The sequence below is a fragment of the Camelina sativa genome, chromosome 4 (assembly GCF_030686135.1).
Source record: "Camelina sativa cultivar CO46 ecotype springtype chromosome 4, ASM3068613v1".
NCBI lineage: Eukaryota > Viridiplantae > Streptophyta > Magnoliopsida > Brassicales > Brassicaceae > Camelina > Camelina sativa.
In genome coordinates this window covers 236,912-257,259 of record NC_141883.1, presented here as the reverse complement: position 1 = coordinate 257,259, position 20,348 = coordinate 236,912, and the positions used below count along the sequence as shown (strand labels likewise).

At 41.2% G+C, this 20,348-nt stretch overlaps 2 protein-coding genes and 1 non-coding gene across 5 annotated transcripts; 2 read left to right on the top strand and 1 right to left on the bottom strand.

The window, feature by feature from the left end:
- Positions 1 to 1,770: 1,770 nt before the first annotated feature.
- On the bottom strand, positions 1,771 to 4,226 carry LOC104779404 (uncharacterized). 2 transcript variants are annotated; one of them, XM_087509633.1, is made up of 6 exons: positions 3,846 to 4,139; positions 3,371 to 3,777; positions 2,850 to 3,290; positions 2,650 to 2,745; positions 2,342 to 2,478; positions 1,771 to 2,175 (listed from the first exon to the last, which is right to left on the bottom strand). In XM_087509633.1, the coding sequence occupies exons 3-6, from the start codon at positions 3,273 to 3,275 to the stop codon at positions 2,025 to 2,027; spliced, it is 810 nt and encodes a 269-aa protein (XP_087365759.1). In that variant the 5' UTR covers positions 3,276 to 3,290; positions 3,371 to 3,777; positions 3,846 to 4,139; the 3' UTR covers positions 1,771 to 2,024. The 2 variants fall into 2 exon arrangements, with proteins under 2 accessions (XP_087365759.1, XP_010502055.1); XM_010503753.2 differs by having other exon boundaries at positions 2,850 to 3,777; positions 3,846 to 4,226.
- On the top strand, positions 4,189 to 6,771 carry LOC104779403 (myb family transcription factor PHL7). Of its 2 annotated transcripts, none has more exons than XM_010503752.3 (7): positions 4,189 to 4,579; positions 5,059 to 5,184; positions 5,414 to 5,490; positions 5,572 to 5,614; positions 5,723 to 5,780; positions 5,873 to 5,942; positions 6,065 to 6,771. In XM_010503752.3, the coding sequence occupies exons 2-7, from the start codon at positions 5,064 to 5,066 to the stop codon at positions 6,557 to 6,559; spliced, it is 864 nt and encodes a 287-aa protein (XP_010502054.1). In that variant the 5' UTR covers positions 4,189 to 4,579; positions 5,059 to 5,063; the 3' UTR covers positions 6,560 to 6,771. The 2 variants fall into 2 exon arrangements, with proteins under 2 accessions (XP_010502054.1, XP_010502053.1); XM_010503751.3 differs by having other exon boundaries at positions 4,264 to 4,579; positions 5,055 to 5,184.
- Positions 6,772 to 20,241: 13,470 nt separating this feature from the next.
- On the top strand, positions 20,242 to 20,348 carry LOC147945133 (small nucleolar RNA R71). The gene has a single exon (XR_015597803.1). It is a non-coding gene; the product is annotated as a small nucleolar RNA R71 (small nucleolar RNA).

Below are 20,348 nucleotides of genomic sequence, written 5' to 3'. Positions count from 1 at the left end.
TGTGCTCATGACTCATCTTGTCTCTTATATATGGTTGTGACTTGTGAGTATGTGACTTATTATCTTAATCGTTGTTGCTCTATTATTTGCTAGTCATCCGTCATCCTCTTTGTCCTTGTGTGGCCAATTCATTGGTTAGTTTTCTAGATAGTCTTGGCTAGATTTGAATCTAGGTTAGCAGAATTTTAGTGAAATAATTAACTTTTAAAGGGATTCATACAATCACATACATGTACGTTAAAATAAAACTTATGCAACGTTTCCGTAAAACTGAGAGAGATGAAGGAAATTATCAACATATAGTATTTGGACAAACGAATATATCAACGAAATAATTGGCATATAGTGCATATTAGTTAACGAAAAACATAGACATGAGGAAAGATACGGTGGTTAGTCATGAGTAGAAACTGAAAACTTAATTTTATTGATATGATAAGCAAAACAATATACAACACGATGAAAACATACACATTGAATCTTTAGTGATGAGTATGATTCATATCTTAAAAGCAGAGTGACTAATTTACAACGAAAAATAAACATCAAAAGTAAGAGAAGAATAAAGAAAATATAAAGCAATTTCCATCGATTTTAATAAAGTTTCTTTTGCTGTTATAAGTATGTTCGGTGCACTCATTTAGCTAGCGAGAGGTTATTTATAGTGCTTTAAGATTGATTGAATTAGGTGTAATATGGAATTGAGAATAAATTGGTGAGCAAGCAAAAAAATCTCTAAAAATATGACATTTACGTTTCAAAGTAAAGGATTTTCTGATTTAGGTAAGGAATATTCTAAAAATCTCATATGTATAGTTATTTAGTTTCCATTGGATATAATATCTCGATTTCATCTATATTAATTAGTAGAGATATTTTAGGAAGCTAAATGATTTCTCGATTTTAAGATATATTATTAGAGTAATCAGTTATGTTTTACCATATATTACTTATTGTTTTTTTGTGCAATATTCTAGGGATTAAGATTGTAAATAAAATTTAAAATAAACAAAACTAAAAGGGTAGAACCCAAAATGTATTTCAAAAATGTATATATAGATTTATAATTGAATAAATGCTTGCTGAGCAAGGTGTCAAACGATCCTTAGCAATAAACACGAGATTTTTTTGTATGCCTAATGGAGCTGTGAGAATATTGCAGAATTATATTTAGTTTCTAAAGGAGATATGTACAGAAATAAATGTATTTCTTGCTTACAAAGTTATATATTTGCTAAAATGTGATTTCCTTAATTTTGGTTCTCGTGTTTAAGGACGTTATCGATGTCATAATAATCTTTGAGGTTGTAATTTTTTGTTTCTCAAAGTGGGTCAATTTACATTCAACATATCATAAAATATGTATTAAATAAGTTTTGAGCATTTATTCTCGATCTCTTAAATGATGGTGTCATGCTGTGTATGACAATAAACATTAATAAATTTGAACCATTCCTATAGTTCCATTAATTGAGTTAATTTGAAATGTTAGTTTAGGAAAATCTGTAGGAATTAATTAAGTAGAAATGTTATTTTAGGAAAATCTGTAAGGGTTAATGTTGCAAAAAAAACAAATTAAATAAGATAAACTTCAATGACATAAACCAAAATGTACTTCAAAAATGTTAATATAGATTTACAGCATTTTATTTTAGGCAAATCTCACCCTCTCCTCTTCATCTTACACCACAAACAGAATCAAAAGTTTTATCACTAGGGCCGTGTACGAGGCGATTTCTAAATTCTATGACAGCAACACCGGGAGAAGGATTAGATGACTCAGATGTTGGTTCTTCAGTAAGGACATATGTTGTATCACAAAACTGATACTCGAATATTGCAAAGTTTAATCTGTACTTCAGAAAAAATAAACTAAAATAAAATACAAACACACAATTACATATATGTATTAAGACGTCGTAGCTTTGTTGCCTTGTGCTATAGTTGACCCTCATGCTGATATTTCTACTTCCCTCAGCTCATGATCAAACACAGATGCCTAGCCGTTTCTTTGCCGACTCTCCTCACTCTCTCTTATCTTCTTCGACATCTTCTTCACTGTCCGAGTCGGCATTCTTCTCTTGCTTAACTAAGCTAATATCACCTTCTTGCTTCCCCCCTGTCAGTGACTGAGCTTCCTCGTTTTCTTCATCCACGTCTCCCGAATACGCATATCTGTCCATCATTAGTTTCATATTAGCATGCATCCCTGTCACATCCTGGGACAACAAAGTGAACCAAGACTTCCCACAAGCAAGTAACTCGCAGCTCGCAAAACCAAGCTTATTTATTGGTTGGTATGCTGAACAGGTATCAAAATCTTTTGAGTGATGGAATATACCTCTGGGAGTTCTGTGAGGGGGTCCAGAGATAGCAAATAATACATAGCAACAAGAATGCAATAACATCCCAGAAGGCAGTTATGGTCCAAGCAGTCTGCCATCGTTCATTGAATGGATCTGTTGCTTTGAAATACACCTGCAGGGAGGGAACAAATCATCAGGCAAGGTGGGTATATTCCAAGAAAGAAGGAGCTTCTTTTTTCCTAGCTTGAATTCTATGCCAGTTTTAGTTGAGCAGTTAAATTTCCTTAAAAGTAAGATTTGAGGTTACTAATTCAGCAACAAATCGGGATTGACAGGATGGTACCTCATACACTATCCATACAACAGAGACAACAACCATCACTGCAAGAGCATTTGAGAACTTGCGGTAAATTTCCAACTTCACCGAGGTCCTCTTCATCTGCGCAAGAAAAAAACAATAAAGAAACTTTTTAGCCACAAACAAAAACCTTACAACTTACAGAGTCTGACTACAGAGTTGCTAATTTGGAAAGGAAGAGAAACCTGTAACTGTTGGAGCGTTTTCGAAAGAGAGGTAAATATCCACAAAATGAGAAATGCATCCAGGAAGGCGTCAGGAAGGACAAGAAAAAGTTTTGATCTTCCGGACATGTCGTCAATGATGCCAACGTGCTCAGCTATATCAAGCATCTCAGAAGCTATGAAGTAAGTAACTCCAACAAGGAGGACTTTAGAGGTGAGACCACCAAGAGTGGATTTGACAACCCCAAATCCCATGGAAACACAGAGTATGAGAATGCGGGAAAAAGTCTTTCTGAAAGCACCAATGGTAACAACCCATGTAGTGAGGGCTAAAGGCCTCATCCCCGTGTTGTTAAAATTTGCATAATCCAAGTACCAAAAGAGCATCTCAAGCAATCCGAGAACAAGGACAGCAGTTATGCAATGTTGAAGCGGCAATATATCCATCCGGAACCTCACATACTGGAAGAACCAGACAGCACTGAGCAGCAAATATGCGAGAGACATATAGACATAGAAATTCATGAGGGGAGCCATCCTACCAGGGAGATAGCCGTCGGGATTTTTCCAAACAGTCTTTCCGGTCATTTTGAGGCCCTTGAGTTGTGGATCGCAGGATATGAATAAGAGGTTATAGATTCCAGTCTTGCCGATCAGAATCTGAGTGTCTTCCATCTTAGCAGACAAACGTCTTCCTCTGAAGCGGACACGTAAGAGGATAGGCCATCTAGGGTCATGTGCAGAAGGAATCCTAATGATCTCACCCTGCTTACAACCTTGAAGCTTGGCCAGATCCGGAGTGCAGCAAATAGATCTTTGACCGCCGTAAGCTGAACCACCGATATTGTTACGATCGGAGGCTTCAAAGACCACTGCTTGGACTAACCCATTGCTGTGGCGGCGGTTATCAGTTGTAGTAATTGTTCTCCAGAGAGTGATGTTCTCAAACCTGCACGACAGGACAGACCAGTGAGGACAGCACAAGAGTTGAAGGATGGATATATAAATATTACCAACCTGATGAAAGATCGGGAAGAGGCGAAGATGCCCTCGCTGCCACCGTAGAGGAGAAGAGAATTACCGACATCGTGGAAGGGCTGGGAGGGGTAGATGTGGGTGGAGGCCCCTGCGATTTGAAAGTGGAAAGAGAGAAGAAGCAGCAGAGACAGGTGGATCAGTTTTTCCATATTATTGGGGAAGGAAGAGGAGGAGGAGGAGGAGGAGGATTTCTCGGCCTGGAAATGGGAATTAACTGGAAGCGGGAGAAGAGAACAGCAGCTAGCTGCAGAGTTGGTCTACCTTGCTGACTTTGGTTGGACCCAGCCAGCCACCTACTTAAACATATAATGCTTGGGCTTTAGGATGGTTTTAGGCTCATAACGAGTGTTCCGGCCCACCAAAAAAAAGAGAAAAAATAGTCAATGAATAAATGACACTGCTGGTCCTGGAATTTTTCGATCGAGCGATAAGAAACAAAAAAAAAAAAAAAAAAAAAAGGAAAGAAAAGAGAAGAGTCTGGGACGACTGGAACTTTTTGTTTTTGATTTTGAGGAGGACTCTGCTCTGCTGTGCTGCATCGCCGCCCAGTAAATAAACCAATCAATCGGACTCAGTAAACTACTCTATAACACAGCAAAATCTATTTCAGATTTAGATTAGATTGGGGGAGTGTGTCGGAGAAGAGCAAGTTCGGGAAATGGAGGGACGTCGTCTGATTCTTGTATAGATCCATCCCACCCTCTCCCCCGCAGGTTCGTTCGTAGATTCCTTGGATTTTTTATTTTTATTTTAATTTCTTAGTGACAGATTCCTCCGAAACCCACCCGTGACCATGTGGTTCATGTCTCTGATTTACACGGCTCTCAAACCCTCTGGTGGTGGTGGTGGATCGATCTGCCGGAGCAAGTTTTAAACTTGACTTCACTGTTTTTACTACCTATCTGTTCTTTTCTCCAAAAGTTACATAGTTTTCGACAAATTCGTGCTATTTCGGTAAATTAACCAACAAAGTCCTCTCAATCAATCAATTTTTCTTCATATGATAGACATGACGGACTAGGAGAAATCCTTCTTTCCATTCCTAGTTCTCTCTCTCTCGCTTTCGCCATTACATTTACTGCGATTAAATGACTGCCTCATACAGTACTGTATATATTTCTGACGAGCTATATATCTCTTTTCAACAACTCATTTATAAATTTCCCTTGAACGATTTTTTCATCTTAGCCAGCCCTCATGGAAGCAGATAACGGAGGAGGCACCAATTCTAGTCATGCATCCAAACAACGTTTGCGTTGGACGCATGAGCTACATGAACGCTTCGTTGATGCTGTTGCTCAACTTGGTGGCCCTGATAGTAAGTTTCCTTTTTCTTTCTTTCTGGCATGCCTTCTTTTTTGTATAGTCAAGTCAGTCTATTGTAAATTAGTAACTCATCAATAGATTCTGTGGTGATAATATGTATGCACACCAATATGATTGATCAGATTGCGGTTTATGCTACTACTAGTCATGAGAGGGAAAGCCCCATCATCTGTTTGCTTTTTAGGTTTTCTAAATATTTTTCTTCTTTTGATTTCCAAAAGGAGCTACACCCAAAGGCGTTCTTAGAGTTATGGGTGTACAAGGATTAACTATATATCATGTCAAGAGTCACTTACAGGTATTTTCAAATGTGTCTCGTCTCGTCTCTCTTCCACTTACCCGTGCTGATTTTTTTGCACTTGCGTTTTTTTGGAGTCAGAAATATCGACTTGCAAAGTATCTTCCAGATTCGTCTTCTGAAGGTAGTAGGGTGGACATTGATTTCCTTCATCTCTCTTTTTTTTTTTTTTTTTCTCATTCTACCAGTTGCCTATTTTTACCTGAAAACTGATATCTTTTATAATTTTCAGGGAAAAAAACTGATAAGAAAGAATCTGGAGATATGCTCTCTGGGTTGGACGGCTCGTCGTACGTGAAATTTCATTCTTTGAGTTGATTTTTTTGTGATGCTCTTACCTGTTGCCTCAGATTATGTGATCATTATCTTTTCGAGATTACAGGGGAATGCAGATAACTGAAGCCCTCAAGTTGCAGATGGAAGTTCAGAAACGATTGCACGAGCAACTAGAAGTATGCTTCACCATACTTACTTTTTAAGAAAGACAAGGAAAAAACGAAACAATTTGTCAGGATTTCAGTGGAGCACTTAGTTTCCATTACATATGACATTCTTTGATGTGTATTTTTTTCAGGTGCAAAGGCAGCTGCAACTACGGATAGAGGCACAAGGGAAGTACTTGAAGAAGATAATCGAAGAGCAACAACGACTCAGTGGAGTACTTGGGGAACCCTCAGCCCCAGTTACAGGGGAATCAGATCCTGCAACCCCTGCCCCAACATCTGAGTCTCCCCTTCAAGACAAGTCTGGCAAGGAATGTGGACCAGATAAGAGCCTCTCAGTTGACGAGTCTCTCTCATCTTACCGGGAGCCTTTAACACCGGACTCAGGGTGTAACATTGGGTCTCCAGATGAGAGCGGAGGAGATGAGAGATCATCAAAGAAGCCCAGATTGGTGAGAGGTGCAGCTGGTTATACACCTGATATTGTAGTGGCGCACCCAATACTAGAATCAGGCTTGAACGCTTCTTACCATCAGTCAGACCATGCTCTCGCCTTCGACCAGCCATCTACATCACTGCTTGGGGCTGAAGATCAGTTGGATAAGGTTTCAGCAGATAATCTTTGAGTTGTATCACATGGCATCTGTTGAGTGTACCACATGTAGTGTTGTCTATCCTAATCCTTATTAGTTAGGAGTTTCCTCTAGTGATGTCATCACTAGTTTTTAATTCTAGGTACTGTCATGAGCATGAAGAATGAATATGTCTATGATGTGCTGTAATTTGGTAAACACAAAACAACATTACTCTTATTCCCAACACACTGCATTCTTCTAAAGCTACTTTATCAAAACAGTAACGCATGCGGCATTTATACATACATATTTTTTTCGTTTGTTGAAATGTTAGCAACGAAAAAATGTATACATAGTTTTGATAAGAAAAGCTGGAAAAGTAAACTACGCTGAAAAAAGCTAGGAGATGAGGACAAAACAGAGCTAGGAGATGAGGACAAAACAGAGCATTACAAACTATCTCGTCAGTTACGCCAGCGTTCTGAAGCTTTGCATATTTGCTGGTGCCTTGATAGTGAAGACTGGTGATGATCTCGAATGGTCTTGTCGATGATGGTAATGAGGTGACTGCACGGGCTGTGCTCTTTATGGTGGCGTCTAGTGTTACGGTCTCTCCAAACGTGGTATATTACAATGTGATATAGGTATAGAGGCTGAAATATTCCGTCATTAATCATAATGAGTTACACACATATTTATAGTACATAGGGAGACTAGGGTTACAATAATTACAAGATCCCTATTCGTATATTGATATATACATATCTCTGAACCACCACTCATCTTCCCGACCATGAGTCTCGCGTTTAAGCAGTTCCCTTTCCACAATCACTCTCCTTTCATGAAATCCAAGTAGCCATCAATAACATTCCCTTAGGCCGTGCAAGGCCATACAATGTCATGCAATGCATGCTAAGTCATAATATCTGCCCAGTATAGCAATTGGCTGGTAGAAAGTTATCCCGCGCATCAATTCGACGGTGTACCAAGGTATCTGTACAGATCCCAGTCCAGCCGCCGAGCCGCGTTTACTTTTCTCCAACCATACTGTCCGCACATGGACACTCCGGGTGGTACGCTGATCGGTAGGGAGGTAGCATGCACATCAGTTCAGTCGTATCACGGTGAACCTAGTGGTTCCCGATCCACTTCCGAGCCGCACCCCTTTTCCTCCGACCAACTGGACCAACCGAAGCATTATAAATACTTCTGCAGATGCAAATACCCCATCTCTCAGAACCCATAAGGTCGGTACTGTACCGTACCTCTTGACCCTCCACTCTTCCTTCCGAACTCTCGGTCTTGGAATATTTCTTCTTTATTTTATACTCGTTCTATCTCGAGTTTTTGTTGTGTTTTCTGTTTTCGATGGTGTGTTGGAATGAATGGCGCTGCCGTTCGGTCGTGTACGTTCGACCGTACCTGTTCGGTCACCACGTCCCACCATCCTGACCGTTCACAAGCTCCCTAGCTGACCTGCACACTGTCCACTACTCTAACGCCCCCGATCCGTCCTATGGCCAGACAGGCCAACGGACAGTCACAGAACACTACGATGGGAACTGCGCCAAGGTGGTCCAGTCGAGGGACGGAAGCAGGAGCTTCCTGACTGGTCCTCCCTAGCACAATTCCGCCTGCAACCGAGACTACTTAGGCTTTGCAACCCTTGCGGTCTGGTGCGTTGTGTTGGCCCGGACAAGGCTAGTACCATTTGAATCCACACAACCTAAACGAAAAACAACTTCATACTTTATTTATTTCATAAATAAGTTCAGAAAACATTTATACGAAAATGGCACCAAGCCTAAGGCCAAAAACACGATAAACTTTAAGTTTTACAAAAACAACAACTTGCAAAGGCAATACAACACTACACCTGCTAGCCTAACATCCCGTGCTCCCCCTAAGGCTTTTCCCACTAAGGTTACCTGCAAAACAATTTATGGAGTCTTGAGTGCTAATCACTCAGTGAGTTGAGGAACCTAACAAGAACCAGAACCCAACCCCAACCCCAACAAGCAAGAAAACAAACAAGCAAGCCTAAGCTAAACAAACATGCAAGACTAAGCTATCAACATGCAAGGCTAAGCTATCAAAATGCAAGACTAAGCTGTCAACATGCAAGGCTAAGCTATCAACATGAAAGGCTAAGCTATCAACATGCAAGACTAAGCTATCAACATGCAAGCAAACAATCAAACAATAAATCAGAGAAAGCATGCGGAAGATAATGAGCTAAACAAACAAATCTAGCAAGCAATCAAAACAATAACAACAATAAACTTGAATAAAAGAAATATTTTAAATTTTTACTTTTATGGGCCTGGTATGCAAGCCTAATTAACTAGAGAAATATCTAGAGACTAAGCACTAAACATGCAAACCACTAGCAATAACATGCAACTTAAGAAACTAGAGTAAAATCTAGAGACTAAGCGCTAAGTACTAACATGCAATGCACTCAAGCAAACATGTAACAACAAACAAGCAACTTAAGTAACTAGAATAAAGGCTAGAGACTAAGCGCTAAATACTAACATGCAATGCACTCAAGCAAACATGCAACAACAAACAAGCAACTTAAGTAACTAGAATAAAATCTAGAGACTAAGAGCTAGACGCAACCTCACTATAACATGCAAGGAAGCAATAAACGAGACTTAACTACCTAGAATTTGATCTAGAAGATAAGAAACAAATCTACCCAAAAATGCCTAGATTTAACACAAAAATCCTAAGCGAAAATCAACAAAAACTCAACCTATTATGTACCATAATACATGCTTCGAGACTCACCTGGACTTGGCTGAAAGAATCGAATCTAACAGACTTCTAGTCCTAGCTAGCAACCCGGAACGACCTAAGCAGACGCGGCTAACTACTTGTGGAAGAGAAAAGCTTCTAAGGAAAGAACTCTCTTTCTAACCCTCTAACTTCTCTGTAACACTCTAACTTCTTTCTAACTTTTCTAATTTTCTCTAAGGGTGGGATGGAAACGAAATGGCTTCCTAAGGGGTCTATATATAGTGGAAGGTGTGATTTTGGGCGGTTCTACCAACCAATGGATGTTGAGCAAGTGTTCTCCTTTGGTGCCACGAAAATACTTGGTGAAATCGCACACCACTTGGCTAGAGAATCTCCTCTCCTATCCTTTGTCTCTCATTCCTCTTTGCATGAGTCTTCATTGGCCATATCTAATGAAGACAAAATGATGATGCCTCCCATCTCTTTTTGCATGAAATCTCATCGGTTACGTTTTAAGAAAAGTAATAATTATGTCTCCCACTTTCTTGCATGAAATCCTATTGGTAGATTAAGGAGACAAATCAGCCTTAATTTCCAGATTCTTGTATGCTCGGGTTAGCGATACCACGGTGCAGTCAACGGTACGCGACGCGGTACGTGACACCGTGCGCGGTAAGTATGGTCACAGATGGTTCTGCGGTACGACACGAACGACTCTGCGGTACGCGGTACAGTACATGGTATGGTACATGGTACGGTACCATCGTCAGTCTCTCGGCCATCTCTCAAACCATCCACATTCTCTCGGACACTTCTTCGACAATTCTTCTACCTTCCTTCCTTTCCTTCTTTCCAAGTCCTTTCCAGGTCCTTTGGTCATGGGTTTTTATTTTAATTTTACCCTGTAGTGAGGGTCAATACAACTACCGTCCAGCTGGTCGAGCTGGGTTGAGCTTCTTGGCAGCTGGTCGAGCTAGTGATAGCTGACTGGAAGCTGGCAGAGCTGACCCTAGCTGGCCGGCAGCTGGTCGAGCTGTCCTTAGCTGGTCGATCCTTTGTTCCATACTTGGCACGCTTCCCTCAATGTCCGAGCTACCGAGTAGTTCCTTCCCCACCTGTTCGAGATCTCCCTGCCATCTCGAACTAAGTCACGGCCCACGATCCGATTCAGGATCGCGGGCGTTACAATTGGGAATAGCTTGGTGTGGTGGTTGGATTTGTGCTGGTTGTGTCTAAGTTGTGGGTCACAACTCATTTTGTGGTCGAGCAGTAGGCTCAATGGATCGAGGGTGTGGCTTAGTCTTGGGTCTTGACTCATTGTTAGGAGGAGCAGTGGGCTCCGAGATTGTAGAAGGAGAAGAGGAAGTTAGAGGAGGCGATACCTGAGGGTGCTGACGGGATGATGGTGACGATGGCAAGTGAAGATCGGTGTCGGAGGGTATCAAACTCGGAGTTGAAGAAGACGGGGTTGACAACGGACCAGAGACAGCCAAAGAAAGAGTGGGTCGTGATGATGATTGGGATGTTGTTGGGCCGTGGACTTGTGTTGGACATGAGAATTTGCTGATGGGCCTTGAGTTTGACCCACACTTTTATCACGTCGTTGATAAGTGTAGAGAAGAGGAGGTCGAGACAATGGCAAAGACGATGGTGGTGAAGAAGAAGGTTGAGACGGTGGTAGTTGCACTATCAACAGAGCCACCCGAATCAAGGTGACTTACAACGTAAAAGACGGTGCACCAATACTCAATATAGGATGTACAGGACGGTCCGATACCATTTCACGAAACTGGAAGACATGTTCAACGAATTGAATATGACAAGAAGTATATATGCAGCCAGACGGGATGTGAAAGCAATAGTATACACTTTGAGTAGCTGAGTAGCCAAGGAAAACACACCCTTGAGAGCGATCAAAAAGCTTATGTTGTGTATAGGGACAAAGCCACAAAAATCACAAACACCCAAATACCTGAAGCTTCTCATAATTTGGTGTTGTTGAAATATCTTATGAAACGGTGACTAAATAACAAGAATTGGAGTTGGCATCCGGTTGATTTTGTAAACAACAGTGGCAACCTTCAGTAGTGATGCCATTGACATGAGAGTAAGACCTGTTTCCACAATGTGACAATCCTTTCGCTCAGATTGATGTTCATATATTTTACCTTGTTTTCCCTTAATATATTCACATCTTTTGCATCTTTTGCTATCCATTTTGACCATTATTGCATAGCTTTAGGACTGTTCTTGCATTAGAGTTTAGTTGCATTGCATTTGCATCTTTTCATGCATAAACAGGTGATTTTGGAGCTTAAGGAGCATGGAAGCAACGCTGAGGAGAAGTGAAGCAATCATGAGGAGAAAGCAAGAGAGCTAAGGCTGAAGAAACAAGGTCCGGAGTCCAACTCGACCGTGTGCTGAGAGGGACTCGACCGAGTGGGAGGAGCACAAGAGGAGCCAACTCGACCGGTCACTCGACCGAGCACCAGGTCGAGTTGGTCGAGCCGCCTGGCTATTTTGTCTTTTAGCATTTTTAGGGCTTCCACTACTTTTTTTATATAAGGGCTTGTACCTACAACCACCAAAAGAGTCCAGCTTTTTAGAGAGTCAAAAAACCTACTTTTTACCTTTTTTAGAATTATTCCTTTTGCACTTTTATTTTTGAAACTGACTTTTCTTTGTGGTGTATGAATGAATGATGTATGGAATGATGATGTATGGAATGAATAGAAGTCAGGGTGTTTCAATTCCCCTTATGCAGTTGCAGTATAAGAGGTGTCAATCCTATCTGAGTGATTGTGAACAATTAAGATGTGCATATGAGTCTAAGTCAAGCCAATTGTAAAGATTGTTTGTCACTAACAATCCTAAAATGAGATATGAAATGCAGAAGGTAAAAACAACTAGAACAGGATACTAAATGCAAACAGAACAAACAACTTGAAGCTATAATGAAACTAGAACAAAGATAGAAACTATGCTAATGAACTAATGCAAGACAAGTAATGAACAGGAAACTACGTGAATGCAATGGAAATGAAACAGGAATGAAACAAGACAATTACAAATCAATAACACAAGTTCTGGGGATGAACTCGAGCAGCACTCGACCGAGTGTAGGTCGAGTGGGTGGTCGAGCTAGACTTAAACGTGAAAACAGAGCAACACAAGAAAAACAGAGCAATGCTAAAACCAATCAAACAACAAGCAAGCAATGATATTTAGACTAAAATTTCAATAAACAAAGAAGGCCTTGAGGAGGGATTCATGGGCTGAGCTAATCATTGTGGTTATCTAACTTGGTCAACAAATCTCAAGCAAACATTGAGCTGATCTCTAGACATACTATTCTAATACATGTTTAATCCACTCTCATGGCAAGAAACAATCAAACCTATGCAATTCTAGACTTGTTCTCACAAAGAAAAGAATCTACACAAGCAGGCATTAAGCAATACATCTCAAACCAAACAAGACTCCTAATCTCTTAGCAAGCCTAATGGTAAGCTCTAGATCTAGCCTTATCTATGCTCCTTAGAAATTGGTGTGATGCTAAGATGCTTGAAATCAAACCCTACCCTCTCAGATATAGGATCAGCATTAAGATCATCTAGCCTAGAAGAGATCTACAACAATCAAGCTTGACCAAATCAAACAAACCACAAGATCAACCCAGCCTAACCCATCCTCAAGGTCATAAGCAAACTACTCACAAGAACACATGGTGAAATATGTCAAAAACCCAGAAAATAATGAAACTTCCATCATTAGAAAGATGAAACAGAGATCTACAATATTGATGAAGGAAATAAACTCGAAATCTTAATACTTTGAAAGTTATGAAACAAACAAAATATAAGAATCTAGTCTTTCTCTCTCAAACAAGTACAAGATCTAAAAATAAAATAAAAGTGCAAAAGGAATAATATCTAAAAAAGGTAAAAACTAGGTTTTAGACTCTCTAAAAAGCTGGATTCTTTTTGTGGCTGCAAGTACAAGGGCCTTATATAGGAGGTGAGGTGGAAGCCCTAAAAAATGCAAAAAGTCAAAGTGGTCAACGGTTCGGTCAACTCGACCAGTGCTCGGTCGAGTGGCTGGTCGAGCTGGCTTCTCTCGTGCATTCTCCACTCGGTCGAGTCCTCCTCAGCACACGGTCGAGTGGTGGTCGAGTGGTGCGGTCGAGTTGGACTCCGGACCTTGATTCTACAACCGTGACTCTCTTGTTTTCTCCTCAGGACAGCTTCACTTCTCCTCAGCATTGCTTCTATGCTCCTTAAGCTCCAAAATCACCTGTTTATGCATGAAAAGATGTAAATGCAATGCAACTATACTCTAATGCATGATTAGTCCTAAAGCTACACAATAATGGCCTAAATGGATAGCAAAAGATGAAAAAGTTGTGAATAAACTAAGGGAAAACAAGGTAAAATATATGAACATCAACACCCCCAAACTTAGTCTTTGCTTGCCCTCAAGCAAATAATCAAGACACAAGAAGGTAGGTGAGGTTTGAAAGTGGGATCTCAGCTCCTAAAGCTTGCAAATAGACTATCTAGAATCAATGTCCAAGTTACTAGTACTATGATGCAAGTTGAATGAGCTATACTTAAAGACTTTAGACAAGCATGTCACAACCTTCACTGATTTGAGCCTTAGACATCCACATGCATTCAAATCAACCATTTCCTTTAACATTCATTAATCAAGATCATGAATCAATTCTATGCAATGCTTAAACTCATTTGGCTTGGCAGTAAAAGGTTTAGAGACAATGATGGTCTCTTTTTAGAGTAGGGCTTATCAATATCAAGGTTCTCTCATAAAAAATGGATTGAGCTTTAGAAGAATGCTAAAGGTAAGAACACTTAGACACATACAAGAACAAAACCTTGTCTACCCAAAGGCACCCAAAGTGTTTATCCTATCAATCTAAACCCAATTGGTCCTAGTGCTACCCTTTAACTTCTTTTCTTCTTTTTCACCCTTTTCTCTTTTTGGTTTTAAAGTCTTAGGAGAGGTTTCTTATTTGATCTTTCTAGTGGAATGGGGGATTCTTACTTATTTGCTATGGTTCTCTTTTCTTCTTATTCTTAAGACATATAAGCATTTTGCTAGACTTCTCTTTTCTTTCTTTCTTTTCTTTAACTAGAACCATCTTTAAACCACCTTATTCTTCCCATTCTTTCACTAGACTTTAAATTTTCTTAAACACATTCCCCTCCTAAAGACTCTAACCTTTTCTTTCTCTTTTTCCTCTTTTCTTTTCATAATAGCCAAGTCCCAAACCCAACAAGTGAACCACCTAGTCCTATCTAGTTTGAATAATGCAAACTAGAACTACACAAGGCTTTACTCTTGTCAGTTCAAACCTAACACTTTCTACCAAGCTCAATCCCAAAAATAGGCCTCACACACACAAGAACAAACATGGCTTGAAAGAAGGTTTGGTTTAGGGGTAGGGGAACTGATTTTTAATGAGGAAATCAGCTACTTGGATCAACAAGAGTGGTAAAAAGGAAGAAGATGATCCAAATATGTATGTGGTATCCATGAGTTTAAAGCATTGCACACATTGATAATTGAAAGTCAATATTAGGTTCTTATAAATAGGAAATGGTTTCAAATCTCAACATGCTTCAATTTAGACCAAATGCAATGTAGGAATTCAAGGCTTGGTTCAATCTTATTCTAACCACTCAACTAGCATCAAAGTACTATTAACTTGGGCATTGATCCTAGTCTAGTGAATAAACAAGCTAATAAGGGAATACTCATCATAGATCCCTAATGCAAGTACTATACAATCCTACATGAAACATGCTAAACAAGATCCTAATGTGCAGTGCAAACTACATGAACACTCTTTTTTTATAAAGATTTTTGCAAAAAATTTCAAATTTTTAGGGTTTTTCTATGCCTTAGATGCTATGCAAGTATTAACATGATTATGCTAAAAATTTGAAATAAGAATCACAAAACACAATGTCAAATGCTATCTCAAACCCTCCCCCAAACTTAAATCACACAGTCCCTGTGTGAAAGAAATTTGATTGAGGATTCAAGATGAAAAACAAAAAACAAAACACAATGTCAAATGCTATGATATCTACAAGGGAAGGTGATAGTGGTACCTTAGGGATTGTGGAAGTAGCTGTCCACATCCATCTGCATGCTATCATAGGAGTAGTTGGGGTCTTGTTGGTGACTTGGAGGTGGAGATTGGGGCAGCTCGACGATGGGGATCGACCGGGACTCGGTCGAGTACGTGCTCGAGTGGGGGGGTCGAGCTGGACCACGAGTGTCAAAATGCGGTCCTTGCTGCTGGTAGAACTGCTGGTAGAGTGCTGGATCCATGAAGTACTGGGGTGGGATGGGAGGGTAACCTTGATATCCTGGATAAGCAGCTGGAGGTGGGAAACCATAGGGTGATCTGGGCTGGAACTCGACCGAGTGCATTGGGGGTGCTCGGTCGAGTGGGTGCTCGAGTGACCCGGTCGAGTACCTTGAAAAGGGTTGTTCTCGGGTACTTGAGCTCCTCTTCCTCTGATTTGGCTCACACATTGAAGCCCTAGCTGGTTCCACAGGGTTCGCAACTCTAGAAAGTGCTCTAGTTGAGCTACTCCTCCTCAAAGGGCTTGATGGTGTAGGTGAAGAATTCCCACTCTTCAACTCAGCAATCTCCTTCTTTAAGCCCTTGATGGACTTAGCCATGTTGGTCACCTTCTTCTTCAGCTTATCAAACCTCTTCCCATGCCATTTGTTCCATTTTTGCAGAAGGGTTAATCTCTTGGTAGCCTCCCTCACTCCTCTACTATCTCTTGGGTTGAGCTCATAATCCTCAAAGTAAAATTGCTCCTCCCCATCAGCCATCTGCACATCTCCAGCTTCATCAACTCTAAGTTGAACTATCCCATCAAACAAATGCTCCTCAGCTGGCCAAAAGTCAATATTGGCTCCTTCTTGAATGGTGGTGAGCTCTTGGTTAGGCAAAATCAGTTGCTTTTTCCCAAGTGTTGGAAGTTCAAAGTTGAAAATGTGATTCCCTTGATGCATCTCCTTGGCTAGGATGAGAGTAGAGGTGAGGTAGCTAGAGTCAATCCATCTTGGTGAAACCCTTTCTCCTCTAAGTGGAACCTTAGCAGCTTGAAGGATTCGAGTAATGATGCCTCCAATGGTTAGTGCTCCTCTTGATCCCTTATTCTCCAACTTTCCTACCCAACTTCTCAAGTTAATCATGTGATCAATGAGCACCATTCCTAGGTCAGTCTCCACAGTGCTCCCAAGAATGATGGTGCCATTTCTTGCTTGGAAGATGACTCCATTGAGAGCCAAATCAATCATTTTTAGCTCCCCCTCATTAATATTCCCAGTTTCCTTCCTAGCAAAGAAGGTGTTGGCAAGAGCTTTGTGGAAGTACCTTAGGACTGGGCTCCTTATCCTTGAACTCTTGGAATTGGAGGATGAGTAGTATTTGTTGTCCCCAATGGTTTCCCACACAGCATAGAGCTCATCTCTTGGAATCATCAAACTCCTATTGCTCCCAACCTCAAAACCAAACACATTGGCTATCTTCTTCATTGAGAGTTCATACCTTTTCCCCTTGATTGTGAAATCAATGTGGCCAGCTCCAAACTCAGCATCCTTCCTTGCATATGTATGCAGCTTGACTGTGGCCAGAAACTCACAACTCTCTTCTTTGTAGCCCTCCATGCAAAGCCCCATAAACTTGGTCAGGTTGCTCTTTTCAAAGAGGTACTCCACATCTTCACCAATGACTAGCTTCTCCATGATTTCTTTGTGTGGATATCTTGTCCCTAAGAACTCCATTCTCATGAAAGCATCATAGAGTTGCCTCTTTGACAACCCACATGACTCAGCTTCTCCATCATCTTCTATCTCTTCTTTTTCACTTTCTTCCTCACTCTCATTCTCACTCTCCTCTTGTTCAACCTCAACTGCTGGCCTCTTCCCTTTGGCCTTGTGTCTCCTCATGAACTCATTGAGAGTTGACTCTCTTTCCTCCTCACTCTCAGTCCTCTCAGGATCTTCCTCAACTCTCTCTCCCCTTGGACGCGGCATCTGGCTCGACCGGCTGCTCGAACCACCACTCGGTCGAGTGCATGATCGAGTGGGGCGTCGAGTGGTCCTTCCAGCTTGTCCTCTTGATTCAAGGCTAGCATCATGACATTCCATGGAGGTTGCAGTGGTTTGTTGAGACTTCCTAGTGATTCTTGAAGACATTTTTTCAAATAGAACTGAAGGGAATAGACTCAAAGCTCAAAGTTAATAGGTTAGTGAACCAAAAACTTGAAAGAACTAAGCTTGAGCAAAAGATAGGCTAAGAGAGAGACTTTAAAACTTGAATTCAATGGTTTTGAGCAAATGAGAGAATGTGAGAGGCATAGTTTCGTGCAAGGTCTATATAAAGAAGCTAAGGGGACAAAGAGACAAGGGTGGAGCGTCCATACCATTCAAATTTGAAATGGGAATCTTTGACCTGCTTTTTGCTGCCACTCGACCCCACACTCGACTGTACACGGTCGAGCACATTGACCAAATTTTGAAATTTCAAAATTTTTCTTCTTGTTCTTCCCTCAACTCGATCGTTCTAGTGATTTGAAGATCAAATGGGCCTCAATTCCTCTCCAGCTCGGTCGAGTACCTCTCGTGGGTAGGTCGAGTGGGCTTGCGAGTCTCCTTCTCCAAGTCTAATTCCCTCCTTACCCAACTACATTCTCACCTAAAGGCCTGTCCAACACAAACAAAAAAGAAAACATATCAAAACTACAAGGAAAATAAACCATATTTACAAAGGATACCTTAGGGACTTCCTCCCTAGTGAGCTTGTTTAAAGTCACTAAGCTTGACTTTGGTGTCCTTTTTAGACTTGGTTTAGATACCAAGGAGGTGATGAAATCCTCCCTGGAACCTCTTGATCACTGTGAAGTTGATCCTTGATCACCTCACCCTTAACACACAAACCATGTTTCTTCTTGATTTTGAGCCTTGGTCTTGCCTTCCTTAAGGACCTCTTGTTCAGCTTAACTTGAAGATCCTCAACCATACTAGTCAACTCTTGAACTGACCTCTTAAGCTTTTCCACATAATCATCCTGAAAGGAGAGCTTAGCCTTTGGAGTTGCTTCACCACTTGAACCTTCTTGACCTCCTTTGTCCTTGATAGTAAAAGGTTGATCATCAATGGTAGGAAGGTTGGTTGGGTTATGGATGTTGAACTTCATGGCTATATCTTTAGCAATGTTCAAGGTCACAAGACCCTCTTTGACATCAATAACTGCTCCAACAGTGGCTAGGAATGGCCTTTCAAGAATGATTGGATCTTCAGGTTCCTTGTCCATCTCCAACACCACAAAATCAGTGTGAACCCTTGCCTTCCCTATCTTGACTGGGACATTCTCCAACCTTCCAACTATTTCTTTGTTTGACCCATCAGCTAAACATATATGAAGGTTGGTGGACTTGAAATCAGTTCTCCCAAGCTTTTGTGCTATGGAGTATGGCATCACACTTGTTGAAGCTCCCAAGTCACAAAGGCATTGGTTGTAGTGAAGATAGCTAAGTGTACAAGGCAGATAGAATGGACCTGGATCCTTAAGCTTGATTGGAATGATAACTCCTCCAAGGTCCTCAAGATCCTTCTCATCTTGAGCTTCAGCCTTCTTCTTTGATAAATCAAGCAAAAAGTCTTTGTAGAGAGGATATGGATCATACTGTTCCAAGGCAGGTCCTCTCTCTTCTTCTTGGTAAGCAATGGTGATCTCTTGTATGGCCAACACTTCCTCAACCACAGCTTCTTCAATCACAACCACTTCCTTCAAAGCCTTCTCTTCCTCTTGTTGCTTAGCCATCATCTCCTTTCTCTCAATGATTTCCCTAAGCTCCTTAATCTTTTGTGCTTTGAAACGTCCTGGGAATGGAAGAGGTGGCTTGTAAGCAGGAGGAGTGTACTTAGCAGGCTTGACAGCTTCTGAGTCTGCAACTCGATCGACCACTCGAGCATGCGCTTGATCGAGTGGCTGTTCGAGTACTTGGTCGAGCCAGATGCCGGACTCCAGTTGCTTTGCACAAACGTCACTTGGGGCTTCAGTAACTAATGAGTTCCCCCAAACTTGGACTTCACTGTCCTCAGTGACTTCCCCATCAGAGATATGAATGGCTTTTGCAGTGAACTCCCTTGGATTTTGAACAGCTTTTCCAGGGAGTTGGTTGGGTTTAGGAGCTGAAGTAGAGGCAATGTTACTCTCCATATACTTCATTCTGGAGTTGAGACCTTCAAACTTCATGTTCAGATCATTGTACTGTGATGTGAGCCTTTGATTCAACTCAGCAAACTGCTTGGCTTCCTCAATCTTGCCTTGTGTTTGCCCAATCAACAACTGTTGCATCATTGCTCTTAAGTCTTGTTCCTGGCCTTGGTTAGTCTGAAACCCTGGTGGGGGACACAATTGGGGCTGGAACACTTGGTGTTGCTGCTTGGGGATGTAGTTTTGTTGCTGTTGAGGTTGAGGAGGTGGATAGACCTGGTCTTGAGGGTTGGCCACATTGGTGCTCCTATAAGAGAGATTGTTGTTGGTCTTGAAACCTCCTTGGTTGTAGCCTTTGAATCCTCCCTGGTTCTGCATGTAGCACAACTCAGCAAATTCAGGCTTCCCCTCTTGAACTGGAGCTTCCTCTTCACTTATGAAGTGAATGGACTTGGATTGGCTGAGGAGGATCTTGTCAAGCTTCTCATTGACCATCTTCAAATCCTTCTTATACTTGTCCTCTTGATCAGTTGAGGAGCTCCTTATGGTCCTATCATAGTCCTCATTATAATTGCCATCAGATTGAGCAAGATTCTCAACTAACTCCCATCCTTCTTCCACATTCTTGTTGAGGAAATTGCCATTAGAGGCTGTGTCAAGAAGCATTCTTATCTTGGGAAGCACTCCTCTATACAAGGTGCTTAGAAGTGACTCATTGCTGAAACCATGGTGAGGACACTGAGTTTGGAATCCTTTAAACCTCTCCCAAGCTTCACAAAAGCTCTCATTATTCCTTTGAGCAAACCCAGAAATCTCATTCCTCAGCCT

Coding starts and splice junctions, on each gene's coding strand:
- LOC104779404 (XM_010503753.2), bottom strand. CDS start 4,015: ATGGAAAAACTGATCCACCTGTCTCTGCTGCTTCTTCTCTCTTTCCAC. Junction 2,746..2,849: donor AAACGCTCCAACAGTTACAG/GTTTCTCTTCCT, acceptor TTTCTTGCGCAG/ATGAAGAGGACCTCGGTGAA. Junction 2,176..2,341: donor CCCTCACAGAACTCCCAGAG/GTATATTCCATC, acceptor AATGATGGACAG/ATATGCGTATTCGGGAGACG.
- LOC104779403 (XM_010503752.3), top strand. CDS start 5,064: ATGGAAGCAGATAACGGAGGAGGCACCAATTCTAGTCATGCATCCAAA. Junction 5,491..5,571: donor ATGTCAAGAGTCACTTACAG/GTATTTTCAAAT, acceptor TTTTGGAGTCAG/AAATATCGACTTGCAAAGTA. Junction 5,781..5,872: donor TCTGGGTTGGACGGCTCGTC/GTACGTGAAATT, acceptor TCGAGATTACAG/GGGAATGCAGATAACTGAAG.